Source organism: Talpa europaea (genome assembly GCF_964194135.1).
Source record: "Talpa europaea genome assembly, chromosome: 13".
Taxonomy (NCBI): Eukaryota; Metazoa; Chordata; class Mammalia; order Eulipotyphla; family Talpidae; genus Talpa; species Talpa europaea.
The window spans coordinates 4,270,230-4,287,283 of record NC_140080.1 but is presented as its reverse complement, the minus strand read 5'-3'; the positions used below and the strand labels follow the sequence as shown (position 1 = coordinate 4,287,283).

Below are 17,054 nucleotides of genomic sequence, written 5' to 3'. Positions count from 1 at the left end.
TTGCGCAGTCGTGTGAATATAATTAAAATTACTGAACTGTACCCTTAGAAATGGTAAAGATGGTAAAATGTTTGTTATATATAATTCAGCACAAGAGAAAAATGTTAAAAGGCAACGAGCAGGGCGCTGTGGAGACAAGGCAGAGAGCACAGCGGAGCCAGCTGCGGCGCCCTCTGCCTGAATAAACAGACACCACCAGGTCAGGCCCCGAGGACATCAGGCTGGAGCCACTGTGCTGGAGGACAAGGTTAAGCAAGGTGACCCGTGTTCACGACTAACCGCAAAGGCCCAGTGAGAAAGTGCCAGCAAGCCACAGCCTCAACCTTCCGGGAATTCAAGCTCTTGTGTCTCGCCTCCTGAGGCAAAGTGAGAAGTATTCACTGCCTATTTTCCTCTCCAGAGAGCACATTTAAAAACAGGCAAGATATTATCTAAACCATCAAAAACCCCTGTCCAAACAGTGTTGACTGTCAGCCTCTGCTAACAGGCAAGTGCAAAGCGGCTTCCTGCTTCTCGCTCTCCCAGCGCTGTGACAGACTTGTGCTCTCCACGCCCACGTTCCCAGCGAGCAGGCCGGTCGCTACCTGCAGGAACTTCCTCTCAACCTCAAACCCCAGCTACACGGCTCTCTGCATCTCCTCTCCTGTCAAGGACGCCAGAAAGATCAGGGGTGATGTTACCGCGTTGGTCACAGGTTGTGGGGAAATGAGTTTTACACAAACAAATCAAAACCAGCCAGTGACGCTGAGATGCTGCAGCTCGCCCTCCAACCCAGGTGCAGTGAGCAGGGGACGCGGAGGGCTGCAGGCTTCGGTGACGGGACATCACCTTCGGGTTTTCTGCGAACTTCTTCTTGGCCACTCTCCTCAGGCTTTCCTCAATGTTCTTTTTGGATTTCACCAGGATGTCCTCCGACTGGTCCACCAACATGACGGCGTGGCCAGTCGCTGCAGCAACCTGGAGCGCAAGACAGAGCGGAGAGGTCAAAGGTGAAGGAGGCGCGTATTCCACAGGCACTCCACCACCACTGCAGGCACAGCGAGATGAAGAAAACCCAAGGAGCCAACAGTCACTGAACAGACACCTCTTGCCAAGCCCTGTTCTCACCCGCCTCCAGGGTGAGCTGTGTGTCCTCGACAGCTTCCACGGCCCTGTAACCTCCTCAGGCCCTGAGCTGCCAGGTCACATGTGGCTACTGAAATGATGGGAATTTAAACTTCCATGCCTCAGCCTCACTGGCCACATTCCAGGAGCTGGGAGCCCCTGGGGGCGTGCATCCCCAGCCCCTGGGCTCGAGCTGCTGTCTGGTCAGCAACTGCTCAGGCGTGACACTCTGATAATGTGCAGACTGCCCTGCCCCCCAGGGCTACTGAGTGACAAGACCGCTGTGGTGAAAGCAGTTCCTTGGCGCTCAGACACTTTAGGAGGGCCACCCCCACACATGCGCCTCCGGAGCTGAGCGAAGCAGCTCCAGGCTGGCATGGACCCAGCTTCCTGAATGAGTGACTAGGTAATGTGGCCAAAGGTCACTGGTGGTGTTACAGGCAGGTGTTAAGAGGCGTTCGGATGCCCGCGGGTCTGAGACCCCCAGGGACGCAACAGAGGGCTGGTCAGCCGAATGAGGCAGCCCAGAGAAGTCACTATGAAGGGGCTCGAAACCACCACCACCATGTGCCATTCTTGAAACTTGCCACCTAAAACCCAAAGCTGGAAACGGAAGAAATGGGAGCGTGGAGGCAGAGAGGTTCAAATCCCAAGGCAAGGCTTCCCAGGGACACTTTTTAAAATGACACAACAGGTTTGGAAGGGAAGTTAATGCCAAGGGCGCCGCTGGCCACCCAGGGGAAGCTGTACACCTGCTGCGAGGCGGAGGTGGGGGTGGGCCCACCAGCCCAGAGCCTGCCTGGAGCCAAGAGCAGGGAAGGCGGGCACCCAGGCCCGACAGCCCCAGCAGGGCAATGGTGTGGCAAGGCGAGCGTGCCTGCCTGCAGGACGGAGGCCCGCAGAGATGCGCCTGTCAGCAGAAACGTGGACTGCAGCGGGCCGGTAGCGGGGCCACAAAAAACTGTGTCTCCAAAGTAAATGCCACCCACCCAAGACCAGTTTCCCTCGGGCCCACCTAGCCAGGACCTCAAATCCTGGGGTGCGCAATTCAAGACAGCAAGAAAAACAGTGAGGGTGAAGTCAGAAGCTGCAGGACAGAGCACCGGTAGCCTGACAGCACTGTCTCGGGAAAGGCCGGGGCTGGCCTCGGGACGCTCACATGCGGCGTGGGTTTCCCCACACCCAGCTAGGAGTGAGCGGCTCGGGGCTCCCTGCCTCCCGCGGGGCAGGACACGGGCTGTCCAGGCGACCAGCCCAATAAGCGGGCCAGGCACGGGCCCCCCCCCCACCGAGTCACGCGAGACAGCATGTTCCACGTGCGGGCCCAGATCCTGCGGCCGTGGGGGTGAGGCATACCCCAGGGGCCTTGGCAGGGCGGACGTGGATGTGGGAAGCCTGCCTCGTCTCCTCCTGACTGCTGGTCTGCTCTGGCACCCCTCTGCTCTGACGAGTGTGACCACAGGTCAGGTGCTGCAGGTAACCAAGACGGGCGGGGCGGGAGATCTGCTGACCCCCCCCCCCCAACACAGAAGCTCAGAAATAACCTCAGATTCCAAAGGGGATTAAATGAATGGCTTTGAGACAGGCACCCCCAGGGAGCAGCAGCTCAATGGGGGCCTGTTGGCCAAGGAGGGCAGGGCAGCTGGCAAGGCAGGGAAGCAGAGCACCTCCTTGGGGCCTCCTGCTTCTGTTCTGCCCCCTCGGTCTGAAGTGCACGTTCACATCACTGCTGACCTAGCCCTGCGGATCAGGCCAGACTCCAGTCCTCAGTCTCCTGCCAGCCAGGACCACGTCACCCTCAGATGTCACTCATGCCTCTTTGGGCCTCTTTGCTCCTCAAGGAGTTGGGGGAAGGGGTCGGCACAAGGTGGGGCGGAAAGAGATAAGGAAGGGATTGTCCTGTAGGTCAGAACCTTCGGCACCTCCGTAAGAAACCCTAAAAGGAAAACTGCCTAGCAGCTACTGTGTGAGGATCCACTGTGGGGGGAGAGCGGAGGACCTGACTTGCAGAGCTCCCACAGCCCCCTGGGAGCACCCCCAAGGGAGGCCGAGAGATCGGTCCCTGCGTTGCTTCACTCTGGCGTCAGAACGGGCACCTCAGAGACACCGGGCGAGAGCGGCATCAGGCGCGGGCTCCTGGGCGACACTGCCAGGGGCTAAGTGGCGCGGCTGGGCCTGCGAGCTGGGGTTCATTTTCAGTGTCGACCAGTGGGTCCCCGAGATGCGGAGAGAGGACATAGGCCTTCCTCGTGGCCCGGCACCCCATCAGGAGTGGCTGTTCCCCTGGGAACTCAGCTCCATGGTCCCCCCCCACCTCAAATGATTGCAGTATTTTCTCAATTTTGGATGCTGCAAGGTGCCTGAATTGCTCTCTTGGTTTAGTGCGAAGGCAAACACAGTACCCTGACGGGAGAGGTGCTTTGCGACCCCCGGTGGGAGCCAGGAAACAGCAGATGGCACCAAACCCTGTGACCGCTGCTTCTCTCCACACAGTCAGCCGAGACGCGGATTAACCGAGCGCGACGGAACCGGAGCGGAAGACGGAGCACGCGGACGCGGTCTCGCCAGCACCGCACCGCTGGCGCTGTTTCTGGTTGGTTGGCGAGCCCGGGGTGAGGGGGCTCATCCAGTGGTCATCCCTGGCTGGTGTGGCAAACGCTTTCTACAGCATCTTGTCTTGCCCTGGTTAGCTCACAGAGCTTGCGGGAATGTGAAGGAGACCGTATGGTGTAGTCACCCCGCAGACAGGGAGAGGAGGACCTTCCTGGTCAAACCCGAAGTGGGCCGAGTCAGGTCTTTGTGGAGAAACCACGGGCAAAAAAGAGAAATATGAATTCTCCCCACAGCATTTTCCACTTACGACAGAGCTCTTCAGTGAGGGTCACAATTTATTTCAAAGCAACAAACCACTATCACAGCACAACGTCGAGGGACGTCAGGCTACGCCCGCCTGCAGAGAGCACCCCAGCCCAGTGTGAAGTATCCTGTCACCATTTCTTTTTTTTTTTTTTTTTTAAAGATTTATTTATTTATTTATACAAGCACTGGGTACAGTCAGAAGCGCGGGAGGGTGAGAGAATTCACCAGAGCCAGAGTGGGGAGCAGAGCAGGCAGAAGGACCGAAGCACACTGCTGAGGGGAGCAGCAGGAGAGGTCTGTGCGCCAGGTGGGACCCTCACCGGCAGCCGGGGATCAAACCAGCGCTGCAGAAGCTGCGGGGCAGCTTCGCAGCCCAGTGCTCAACCGCTGTGCCACTGTGGAGGCCCTGTCACCATTTCTTACAAGCAGACTCTGGGACACGGTCACGGCATCCAAGGGACTTCTTGTTCAACTCACCTCTGCACCCCTCATGCTGGTCCATAGTGAGCACCACGTATAGCACTGAGTGAAGAAGCGAACAAAGAAAGCACTGTAGGTGCGACAGACCTCTCCTGCCTTGCCTGCTGCTCCCCTCAGCAGTGTATTTCGTCCGTCTGCCTGTTCTGCTCCCCGCTCTGTCTCTGGTGAATCCTCTCACCCTCCTGCGAATCTGGCCTGTACCCCGGTTCTTGTATAAATAAATCTTTAAAAAAAATAAAAACAAACGAACAAAAACAACAAAGAAAGCACTGTGGCCCCTGCCTAGGATGTATTAGATAATCAATAAAATGCACAGGATGAGTCCAGTGCTCTCTGAGCCTATGATTCCAGTCCTTTTCTGCAGGCGCGTGTCAGAGCTAGATTCAGGCGTGGCACAAACCACGTCAGACCCTCAGCCTAGACAAGCTCAGTCAGCTGAGGCAGCCACAGGCCACCTGAAGTCCTTCTGAAGGATCCATGTACTTGCTTGGTTCTCTGAGAGACCCCTGAGTGCTGGGAGAGCTTAGAGAGTGATGGTCATGTACCCACAAGTGACAGAGAGATCATTTAAAAAGAGGAAGGACAAAGGTAGCAAAATTAAGGGGAGCCACGGGCTGAGCACCTACTGTGTGCCAGGCACATGAGCTGTGTCCTCCAGGACTTTCTGATGGGCCTCACAGCCCTGCCGAAGCAGGAATCATCCTTGCTGTGCAAAAGAAAGGGACCCAGAGAGACCGAGTCAGTCGCCAAAGGCAGCTGGGATGTGGGGCTGTGAAGTCAGGGCTCGGATCCCAGGTCAGTCTGGTTGCAAAACTTGTTTCTTATAAACCAGTTAGGGGAGCACAGGAATGCTGCCAAGTGTGCCAAGACAACCAGCTTTCAGACTATCAAGATCTTGAAGTACCACCTCCCAGGAAATCCACGGGGAGATTTTGTAATCCCTCTCCCCTGTGCCTTACTGAACTATTTCACTTATTAATATCAACAAAAACTCCTAAGTGGAGATGTATCACTTCGTCGCTAAACCAAGGTCCTTCCAGAACTGGCTTCACTGGTTCACTTTACAGAAGAGAGAAGCTGAGCTGTCCAAGCCCCGCAGTAAGTGAGCCTTCAGGCCTACCAAATCGCAGGCATGCTCCCAGGCTGATCTGACAGCACCCAGAACACCTGTGGCTCCAGGACAGAGGTTCTCAAAGTCTGGGGTGCTGGGCCAGTGGCATCCTCATCACCTGTGGACTTGTCAGAAATGTAGGTTCCCAGATTCCACTCCAGACCCATGAACACAAAACCCTGTGGGGCGGTTCCCTCAGACGTCCTTAGCCCTGTCAGGCCAGCCTTCCCTTCGCCACCAAAGTCCCCCCATTACTAGGGGGCAGACTGGTGGGTGGTGCAACACAAGTTGTAGACCCACAGGACTAGGCCAAACCCTGCTTTGGCTAGTCCCTGCGTTCACCTGCAACAAGTTATTTACCCTCTCTGGCTATGGTTTGCTGGTCGTAAGAGTCAACAACAGTCCTGGTCTGACAGGATTGCTGTGAGAATTAAAGAAATGAACACCAATTCAAGTGCTTAAACCAATGCCAGGCACACAGATGATGCCTAACGCTTGCAGGCAGCTGCTCTAGCCCCTGCTTTCTCCACAAACAACATAATTCCTAAATCCTAGCAATATGGCCTCCTTCACTGCCACTGTGGTAGGAAATTACAGATAACTCCTCAAAGGCCTTCTAGTTGCTAAGCCAATGCCTACTCTTCGCCTTCATCTTCTGCTTTTCCACAGCCCTGCACGGTGCCAAGGAGGGCTTGCTTTCTGAAACACGCCCTTCAGCCCCTTATCTCTACTTCTTATCTCTGTTCTGTTTAGAGATATTAACTGACTTAGTCACCTCAGCTTCTAAACAAAGAGATCCTTCAAGGTTCTGCTTTCAACATCCTTTTCCTGCATTTGTATCCTCTCCTGGAATTTGTCTTTCTCATTATTCCCACTGTGCCTGAGCCCCATACATTCTGTTCTGAATCAGCTTCATCTCGTCCCTGAAACCACAGCAGATCAATGAAAAAGTGATCACAGGCTCTAGCATATTGTTAAACCTCACACACTTTAGAGCAGAGATCACGAACCATCCAACATGCAGAAGAAATTCCAGATGTGAAAGTTAAGTCAGACATGGAAAAGGCAGCCAGCGTTAACCTCTAAGGATGCACTCCAGCTAACACCCGGGACCTTTTCAAAAGAGCTGCCGCGTCACCCACTTCTGAGTCTTGGCTGCTGTCACCCCAAAGGCTAACACAGGAGGCGCTGGCTCACTGCTACCTGTGTAGCCCACCAAGGCCCAGAAGCCAGTCACCCCCACCAGTGTGCGGTGCAACCGCCACGAGGCCTTTCCTCACGCACGCTTTCTAATGCGCCTGTTTCCTCACCGTCACAAGTGTCCTGAACGTCACACCGTGGGGGTGAAAAGCCTGACCTCAGCCACACAATCAATCATCTGCATTGGGTCATGCCCAGACAGGACGGGGGGCCAGCTGTGCCCGTGACCGCCGTGCTCACACCTGCCGCTCCTGTGGGGCCTGCGCGAGGGCAGCGACCACACGTCCTCCCCATGCCCCACCACCAGCACGGCCGGGACACTGATCATTCCCAAAAAGAACAGGCTATTCTCGAAAGCCTCAAGTTAAATTATCTCAGGACTAAGTTCTCAAGAAATCACGATTCGTTTCGTTGCTACAAACAATGACAAATTTGATACAAAGTCATTGTAGAATTATGAAAAAACACATTATTTGTTTAGAAAAGACCAGGAAGAAAAGAGCTAATAAGCAGAGCGTAGTCAACCACCAGTGGGAAGACAGGCTCCGGGCCCCTCTCTGCCTTCAGAGAGCAGACTCGCCCCACCTCGCGTGGCGGCTGAGCCAGGCGCAGGAGCCCCCAAGACTTCAGCATGGACTTAGTCTTCACTTCCTCCAGATGTGACTGCAGCCTGTACCTTCTATCAAAGGGGCCATGGGCCAGGCCTACGGCACCAGACCCCGCGTCAGCGTCCTTCTGTGGGTATACGTGTGGAAGGGCCAAGGAAGGTCACAGACACGCTCCAACACAGGCTGCTTCTCTCACACACTGGGGAACGGGCACATGTGTTCCGCAAGCACTGCAAGGTCAAAGGTGGGCTACAGCACTTCCTGTTCAGGTTTACTAGCTACAGATAGTCAAGACTGGAATTTCAGGGCAGGAAGATACCCCAGAGACCACTCAGGGAGACGGCTTACAAACCATTTTGGTCATACACTCCCTCACAGGAAGACACACAGAAGGGCAGTAATAAAATGAAGGTCAAGGCCCGGGAAGAGGCCTTTGGGAACCACAAAGGACATGCGGGCAGCCTTGTCCATCAGAGCACAGTAAAAGAATCTCTCATCTATTCACATCCATTAGGATGGCTGTGATCAAAAGCCGAAAAAAAACCCCAAACAAACCCAAACCAGGACCTAAGTGTGGGTAAGGATATGGAGAAACTGGAACCGCCGTGCAGCTGAGGGGAATGTACCTGTTGCTTTGGCGACGGGAGACATGAAGGCAATTCCTTGAAAACCAGGAAAGAGACACGGAGCAGGGGTACTTATAGGTACGCAGCCCAAGGAAGGAAAGCAAGGACCGCGACAGGCCTCGCTGGCCCGCACGCACACGGCCGCCACATCCTAAACTCGGAAGCAAGCCGTGTGTGCAGACACACCAGGGGCACCTGCCATTAAAAACACTGTCCTTTGGAAAAGGAACACGACTGACACGGGCCTCAACGTGCTCGACCTTACACTGCCCGCCAGCTGCCGGCCATCCAGGAAGAGGCCTAGGAGGCCCGCACACGATGCAGCGAGGACAAATCCATGGAGACACAGGCAGCGGCGGCTGCCAGGGGCTGGGGAGCGCCGGGGAAGGCACCGCTTAGTAGGTGTGGATTTTCAGTTTTCCAAGAGGCAGGGTTCTGAGATGCTGACAGCCTACAGAGGTGCGGCGCGCTAAAAGGCCCCTGAAATACACCGTTAAAAATGGCTGAAATGGGGCCTCCCCGGTGGCGCAGCGGTTGAGCGCTGGGTTGTGAAGCTGCCCGCAGCCTCTGCAGCGCCGGTTCGATCCCCGGCTGCTCCCCGGCCACCGGAGGAGGGTCCCACATGGCGCGCAGACCTCTCCTGCCGCCCGCTGCTCCCCTCAGCAGTGTACTTCGGTCCTTCTGCCTGCTCTGCTCCCCGCTCTGGCTCTGGTGAATTCTCTCACCCTCCTGCGCTTCTGACTGTGCCCAGTGCTTGAATAAATAAATTAATTAATTAAAAAAAAACCTTGCAGTTCTTAAAAAAAATTGGCTGAAATGATCGATTTATGTTACATGTGTTTATTTTCTAACTTCAAGACGCCCTCAATCTAATGTAATACAAAAATGTTATTTTGCTCAGGAAGACACAGGAATGAAAGCAGAAAAGCAGATCACGCACAGGCACTGAGTCCCACCAGAGTCTTCGGTGGCTCCCCAGGGCCAGTGGGAAATGTCAGCGTCCCCACGGGCACGCGGTACCCTGGAGGAGGGGCACAGGGCTCGCGCCAGCGCCACTCGGCACTTGGCTCCCACCTGCTACGGCCTCTCAGCTCCAGGCCCTGGCAGTGTCCATGTCTTCTCCCCTGCTTCACCTCACGACCCACGCCGAGTACCGCCTTCAGCTCTCACACCCCAAGATGCTCTGGGCCCCAGGCCAAAAACCCGCTGCTCCCCTGCGCCGCACGCCTGTAACTCTCACTCCCACTACCGACCCGCGCGCACCAGCCTGGCGATCATCCGCTCAAGCGCCAGCCCCTCGCCCGCAGGCTCAGGCGTCTCTGCCGGCCCAGTGCCTCAACCCACCTGGCTGTGATGGGGCCTCAGGAGCTGCTGGCTGAACGAATAAGCCGGCTGAGAAGCCAAGGTGGCTAAGGTGTGGGGAAGGCCCAGGGGTCTTGGCACCACACGGCTGAGGAGCTTCGGGCCTCCACGTGAAGCAAAGGGAACGCCAGTCCTTGGGCTTCTGATCTCCGGTGTCTTGGATCTCACTTATTTTTTGCATTATTCCACGGTACCAGCCACAGTCCCCCAGCTCTCCGAAGGAGACGGCAGTGGCGGCATGGACCACCGAAAGAAGGAGGACGTTTTTTCCTTTCCCCACACGTCTGCCCTTAGCACAATAAACACGGGCTCTTCTTGGCTCTGTAACTCCAACAGCCAGAGTTTCCATCAGCCCATCGAGACCGCCGCTGATATTACAGTGACCCACGCACTGGCAGATGGTGAGGACAAGCCGTCTGCAATGGAAAAAATGACTTGTCCTCGGCTCTCTGTCTTCTGGGCCATGGTGGAAGGCAGGCTTTGCCAGAGAGAGGTATTTTTAGACAAGGGTGCCACAGAGCTGTAAAAATAGGCCCAGTGACCAGCACACTTGCCTGAATTCGCAGCACTCCAGCCACAGGGCCGCACAGACACCCAAGCAGCAGCACGCTGGCTCGTATGTTTTTGCAAACATATCACCAGATTTGCAGCAGCGTCTCTGAGGCAGAACCTGAATGGGGATTTGTAAGAATGGCCTAGTGAGGCATCCCGCCTGCCCGCAGAGCACTGTGGGAGGAGGGCTGAGTTCCACCAACATTACATAGCAAAGTCCTGCTGCTATCTGCACCCCAAGTTCTGCCTTCCCACCCCCAGAGGAGGTGCAAGAATCAGGCTCCCATGCGCTGCACCAAGGCCTGCCCTGGGGTTCTCAGGATTCGACCCAGGGAGGGAAGAAGCCACAGTTCAGCTGCACCCCTCCCAGGGGACCCTTCTGGGTATAAGATCGTCTCTGGGTGTGCTCTGCCATCAAGGATCAGAAAAAGGCCTTAGTGGGCCTCCCTGGTGGCACAAGTGGTTAAGAGTCAGCACTATGAAGCTATCCACAGCCACTGCAGCACGAGTTTGATCCCCAGCCAGGGAGCTACCCACATGGCACAGCAGACCTCTCCTGTCTCCCCACTGCTCCCCTCAGCAGTGTATTTCAGTGGATCTACCTGTTCTGCTCCCCACTCTGTCTCTGGTGAATCCTCTCACCCCCCATACCCCTGGCCTGTACCCCAGCTCTTGTGTGCATAAATAAATACTTAAAGAAGAAAAGAAAAAGGCCTTCACGAGGCTTTCAGTCACCACTGCTGCCATAACCAGCTGGCCCGGTTCATCTCTTGGCAGGCCTCTGTTTTTGGACTTAAACATTTCAAAAACTATTTCTAAAAAGTCCAGGAAAGGTGCCTTCTAAAATGAGAAGTCTGTTGAGTATGTTTGTGTGTGTGTGTGTGTGTGCTTTTTTTTAATTCCATAGGCATCTAGTTTGGTACTCTAAAGAAAACAATTCCCCGTTCCACCCCATCCTGGATTCTCCTTCCCTGTCTCCCACAAATCCTGGAAAGAAGAAGGGATAATTGGACAAGCAGATGGGGATCAACCAACTCTTTACTTATATTTAGGAGTCTCTGAAAGATGGTGCTTGATGGACACTTTCTAGGCAGAGGAGTTACAAATTCAAACTACTCTGTAGGGAGGTTAATATGGCACTTCTGGGCCTCCCTGGTGGCACAGGTGGATGAGCGCAGTGCTGTGAAGCTGTCCACAGCCTCTGCAGCGCGGGTTCCATCCTGGCCAGCCAGGGAGCTACCCCCATGGTGTGGCAGACCTCCTCTGTCTCGCCCGCTGCTCCCCTCAGCAAGGTATTTCAGTCAGTCTGCCTGTTCTGTTTCCCGCTCTGTCTCTGGTGAATCCTCTCACCCCTCACACCTCTGGCCTGTACCCCAGTTCTTGTATGCATAAAGAAATAAATCTGTAAAAAAAATTACAAAAAAAAATTGGCACATCTGCTAGGTGTGTGGGCTTTTCCTATTAGTTTTTGCTGCGAAGAACCAGTGAAAAGGCTGCCACAATTCAGGTACAGATGCCGGCTCCAGGAATGTCAGAGGAAGGAGCCCTCCCGGTGTGGGTGGAGGAATCTGACCACAAGCCTAACTTCAGAGCCACAGCCAGACATGGAAGCAGCCCCGGAAAGCCGGCAGCGTACAGGAACATGATGAATGAAGTCTAAGCAAGTGAGTCTGAACCTACTCTGGGGAGAAGTATGACCGGAGAATGTGAAGCTGGGGGTGACCAGCAGGTGCATCTGGCTGAGGCTGGAAAGCAGGAGAGGTCAAGCTGCTATCTGCTGATTCCAGGCACCCATGGAGGGCCTCCCTGCGCACGGAGGCCACACCTCTCCCCAGCAGAGCAGGGGCCAGAGGTGCAGGCAGAACTGCAGGCACCTCAGACTCAGGACTCTCCAGGCGGCACAGAGAACCCGACGAGGGGAGAACATGTGCCGGCCTCACTCAGACAGCGGCCACCACCGGCAGAAGTGCTTTTTCTCAACAAGTTATAACGCGACGACGTCCATGCCAGGGCATGAGGACCTGCGGTATAAACCCTGAAGCACCAGGCTCCACTGTAAATGCTCTAAGTATGATCTCATCGTGACACCCAAACCGAGTACACAGAGCACTAACGACCCACATAATATGACCTTAAAATCTTCAGAACTCGTTGATTCCACCTTCCCTGACCAAACATCTGCAGAGACAGCGCAGAGCACCCCTAAGAAGAGCAGTCACGCCGCATTCGGCCGGCGGGGTCTGCACAGCAGCCACGGCTCCCCAGCCAGCCCTGAGCCAGGAGGCAGACCCGGAGCGCCCACTTCGCACAGCACTGGGGGGCAAGGCAGAGAGAGGCAGAGGTGGGTGGCGGCCTCCATCCCTGGTTCCGACAGCCGGGGCAGGAAAGGCTGGGTCCCATCGGCAGAGACGGGCCGGCCTGCTCGCCTCCCTGTGTGAAGCCCGCAGGCAGCTGCAAGCAGCAGGGCATGAGGACGCAGGCGGATGGGGGGAGAGGGGCCACGGCAAACAGAAGCAACCCGGGAGACAGCATTCTCTGCCCGTGGCCCCGGGAGAGCGCGGCATGAGGGGTGTGCCCAGGCAGACGTGGGAACAGGGGAAAAGGGTGAGAGAGGAAATTAGGGCCAGGGCACAGCGAGGCTGCCTCCGGGACAAACGCCGAGGAAACCCCACACCAGAAGGAGACGCCGCCGTTTCTGCTCCACAAGGTCAAGAGCATCTCACGGCATTTTTGGCATTTTTCCTTGCCAGTCAGCCCCCGCTCTACCCTGCTCCAGCCGGGCTCAGGGCCAAGGACCCCCCCTGCTGACAGAGGCCGGTTTCATGGTCCCTGTAGTTCACGATGGCGGGACAGGGCCCAAGAAAGAAGAGAGCAGCCATGTGGGAAAGGAGGGAAGAGACTGCTGACGACCCCCCAAATCTGCCTTTAGGAAGACAGTAAACACCGAGACTAAGAATCCTTCCACCAAAAGGAACAGTCAGGAGAGCGGGCAGCAGACTGGGCCCGTCCCCTGGGGCCCCCGCACCCTTTCCTAGGCCGCCGCGCTGTTGGCAAGCAAGCTTCAATGGAGACCTGGCCTCGGCCACGGCAGCAACAGAAAAGAATGAAGCCAAACCACACAGAGCAACTCGGGGCTCTTCGTGCTAGCCTCGGGAATTCAGCACTGAAAGCGGGGAGACCAGGGGGAGCCATCAGCCGTGGGGAGACAAGCAGCTTTCAGATCTCCTGAGTGCTCACCAACAGGGCAGGGCAACACCAGCGGCAGGAAATGGTCATTGTGACCTTGCAATGTGCTCCCCCGGAACTTTGTTTTCACAGCCTCAGGAGCGCTCTCCAAAAGACATGTTGCACTTTTTGCTTTTTAGAGGGACACAAACACAAAAGCCTTCGGTGAAAAGGACCCAGTCCCAACCCCTTCTCAGCTCCAGGAAGAGGTGTAATGCAATCAAAAGGAGGGGTGTCTGAGAGCTCAAAGAAATCCCCCATTCCAAGGGAACCCCTGCAGCCCTCACCATTAACTGAACAAAAGCTGCCAACTCTCTGGGCTCCACAGGTACAAAAAAGGTACAGGACAAAGCGAAGTTTAGAAAAGACTCCCTCTATAAATTGAAAAAATGCAGTTAGCAGTTGTCATCCTTCACTGTCCCCTTTCTAGAAGCAAACAAAAACCAGCCTATCCTGTGATCCCCTCCCCAGCCTACCCCACAAGTTTCTCTGCTGTCCTTAAGTGTCTGCTTAGAGAGAAGCTAGCAAGCAAACCAAGTGAGGGGCAGGCAATGGGCAAACACACAAACAAGCTAGCCCGACTTAAATATTAACCTGCAGCCTAAGGGATTTTGTGGGTTTTTTTTTTTAATTTAAAGCAAACAAGAAATTACAGTCAAGGCAGATCCTCCTGGACAATACAAATGCACACACGGCCTGTGCTCTGCTCAGATGTCATTAGGCACAGACCTTACTTGTCTTCAGCTGTGGAACTGCCTGAGAAAGGTGTCCTGCTCCCACAAAAATCTAAGGTTTTCATCCTACTCACCATGAACTGGAACATATGACCAAACAATACATTTTTAAAAATTAAAATTGTAAACAGCAGCTTGATTAAAGTTCAACCGACTTCAAAAACAGTTCAAGATTTAGGGTAAATGTGTAACTTCTGGAGGTTTTACAATGCATTGGACGGGACAAAAAAAGGCCCTCCCTCTTCTCCAAGGTCCCCCTGGACAACCAAACTGCAGTATCAGTGCACATTTGCATCCAAAACCATGCAATAATCACACCCAACACTCCCCATTTAGTACTCCAGGCCCACCTCAGCCAAGAGGATCAGGACGGAAGTGGATGGGGGGGGGGGGGAAAGACGGGCCAACTGGAATGGGGACAGCACTCCCGCAGGCAGCTGACATTCTGTGAGCTTCTATTATGTGCCAAGCTGAGGGCTTGACAAGCAGACATTCCATCCTTCCATATTCCTACAAGGCTAGTACTAGCGTTGGTCCTGTTTTAGAGATGAGTAAACTGAGGCACAGAGAAGCAACTTCCCTGGCTAACACAGCCCAAGAGGCCAAGCCAGCATTCGGGCCATGCCATTCAATTCCCCTTACTGACCTGGAGCCAATCCACATTCAAAACACTTTAACTAGTCAGTAGCACTCAATAAGCAAGAAAGATTTACTCAGTACCAAAAGCTGCCGGTCAAGGAGCATAAAGAATGAGGCAATCCTGCCTAGAATTGCATGTTGCAGGGCAGAGTGCAAAGGCAGACCAGCTAAACCTCGGGTAACACCACGGGCACCAACGAGCAATGTCAGCACGCAAGGGTATGTTCTCCAGGAAAGCAGGGACCCCAGGATGAGGATTAGAGTGATGATGCAAAGTGCTGAGACGCTTTCAAACTTTGCTGTGTGTGGATGGAACTGCTTTTCTTCATGACCTTACACTATATGCACTTATGGTCTTTACGACTTTAAGAATGACAGCTCCATTATGTTTCTAAGCTGTGGGATAAATAATCCTCCTCCATCCCCGAGGTTTGAAGAGGCACCCCCTAGTCCAGCTCAAGGACCACAGACTGAATCCATAAGTGTATGTTCTATCCATGCCGAACATCCCTGCTCCCTCCTCAGATGGCAGCTCCAAGCCCACACCCATCACTATAGCGGCTACCAACGATGGCGCAGCATTCAAGACCTGAGCGATCAGTTTTGTACAAATTTGGGGTGATGTGCTCTACTTAGACATAAGTAGTTTTTTAATCCCCTTTCATTGATGTCTTCAGAAGGTCCACAAGAGTTTCTGGACCCATTTCCTATACTGCTGTTGGAGCCATAAGGCCCTAATATCTTGTCAATACGGCTGTTAAAATGTTTTAAAAACAAATAACATTGTCTTATGCCTGCCCACATCAAAGCTCACTCTCACAGTGGGGGGGGGGGTAGATTTCAGTACAGCAGGGGATTACTAGTGAGCTCAAGTGAAACTCTCCAAATCTCCTGTAACATAATGTGTAAAACTTTTAGATTACTGAGACTTCCTTCTACACACTTGCAACAAATTATGAGGGCGTCATAACTGGGCAGCCTGGGCACCCACACAATAAAAAGGGCAATGTACATCCAGAAACATTATCTCAGAAGAAAGAAAAGAGAGACTATGAAAAAGCAGAAGGTAAAAATCTCTAATGAAGTACACAGATCTCAGGATAAAATGCAACCTACGTGCAGCCTAAAATGTGGTGGCAGGAGACAATGAAGATATATAACAACGGTAAAAGATCTTTTTAAAAGCTAGCTGGGAATGGTGAACTTGGTGGGAAAGAACCATTTAAACACCATTTAAACACTCTCCTAAACCAGGCAACTACCTGCCCCCAACAACGCAAGCTGCAGAGGGCCAAATGCTAAGACTTTAATCTGCTAAGAGGAAAATCACCCATAGGAGCTGGGATGCAACTGCTACTAACACATTTTGAAAATGCAAGGACCACCACAGCAGCCTGGTAATGGACGGCACAGGTGACCCTTCCCCTCTGCTGGGCTGGAGGGGGGCACCGCCCAGCAGGTGCACAAAGACTCCCCCTCCCACTCGCCCCTGCGCCTTCGCCACGGGCATCTCTGCACACAGGGCACTAGGTCAAAGGTGCCAGGGCCTCACTAGATCCGATGAGATAAGCGTGCCAGGGTGCCATAAAACTCATGACTAGTCTTGGACGCCCAGCAAGCAAAGGAAGCGCGCCAGAGTCCAGAGGAGAACGCCGCGGCGCGCTGGGAACAGCTGACAAGAGGAGTAGCGCGACCACTGCGGCCGGAACGGCTCTGGAAGCCAAGTCGGGCAGAGGAAACTCGTTCCTCCCACCCCGGCGCGGCGGCGCCCGGCCCGCTCCGCACGCCCGCCTGCAAGGCGCACCCCCCGCCCTCCCGGGGCGCCCCCGGGCCCGGGGGCTGGAACGCGACCCCGAGGGCACGGAGCCCCGGCCGGGCGGGGGGCGGGGGGCGGCCCAGGCCCCGACTCGCGGCGTCTCAGAGCCGGGCCGGGGCGCGAGGGGAGCCCCGCGGGACCCTCAGCCCCTCAGGGCCCGCCCCGCCCGGCCGGCCGCCGCCCCCGGCCCGGGCAGGACCAGCCCCGCCGGCGCACGAGCCCGCCCCGGGCCCCCCGCCCGGGCCCACCTGCGCGATGCCGGCGCCCATCAGGCCGCCGCCGATGACCGTGACGTGCTTGACCATGATCTTCTTCGCCGAGGCCGACGCGGTGGACGACGAGGACACGCGGCGCACGAACTGCCGGGTCACGAAAGCCATGACGGAGGCGGAGGCGCCGGCGGCGACGGCGACGAGACCCGCGCGCAAGGCACCCGCGGCGCTGGGCGAGCGGCGAGCTCGGGGGCGGGCCCGGCGCGCCCCGGGACGTCACGTGCGGCGGGGGCGGGGCCTCCTCCCGTCCGCGCCGCTCATTGGCCCGGCCGCGGGGCGCGCGCTCGGCGAGGACGCGGCCTCCGCGCTCAAGGGGGCCGGCGCGGCCACGCCCCCGGCGCGGGCCCTGGCGGGGAACGGCGGGCGCCTGCTGGGCCGCGACGCCCGGGAGTCGCCCCGCTTCTCTGTCAGCGCGGCGGCGGGGCCACAGCGCCTTGCTAGCGGCCTCATCGTAGAGAGCCCACCT

At 55.6% G+C, this 17,054-nt stretch overlaps 1 protein-coding gene across 2 annotated transcripts in view; it reads right to left on the bottom strand.

Annotated features, from left to right (window-relative positions):
• HADH (hydroxyacyl-CoA dehydrogenase) overlaps window positions 1-16,696 on the bottom strand; it is a gene marked incomplete at both ends in the record, with an annotated part of 40,038 nt that extends 23,342 nt beyond the window's left edge. For both annotated transcript variants that reach the window (XM_084252348.1, XM_084252349.1), the window contains 2 exons: window positions 829-957; window positions 16,565-16,696. In XM_084252348.1, coding sequence (XP_084108474.1) covers window positions 829-957; window positions 16,565-16,696 — 261 coding nt within the window. The remainder of the gene's footprint in view (window positions 1-828; window positions 958-16,564) is intronic.
• Between the last annotated feature and the right edge of the window lie 358 nt (window positions 16,697-17,054).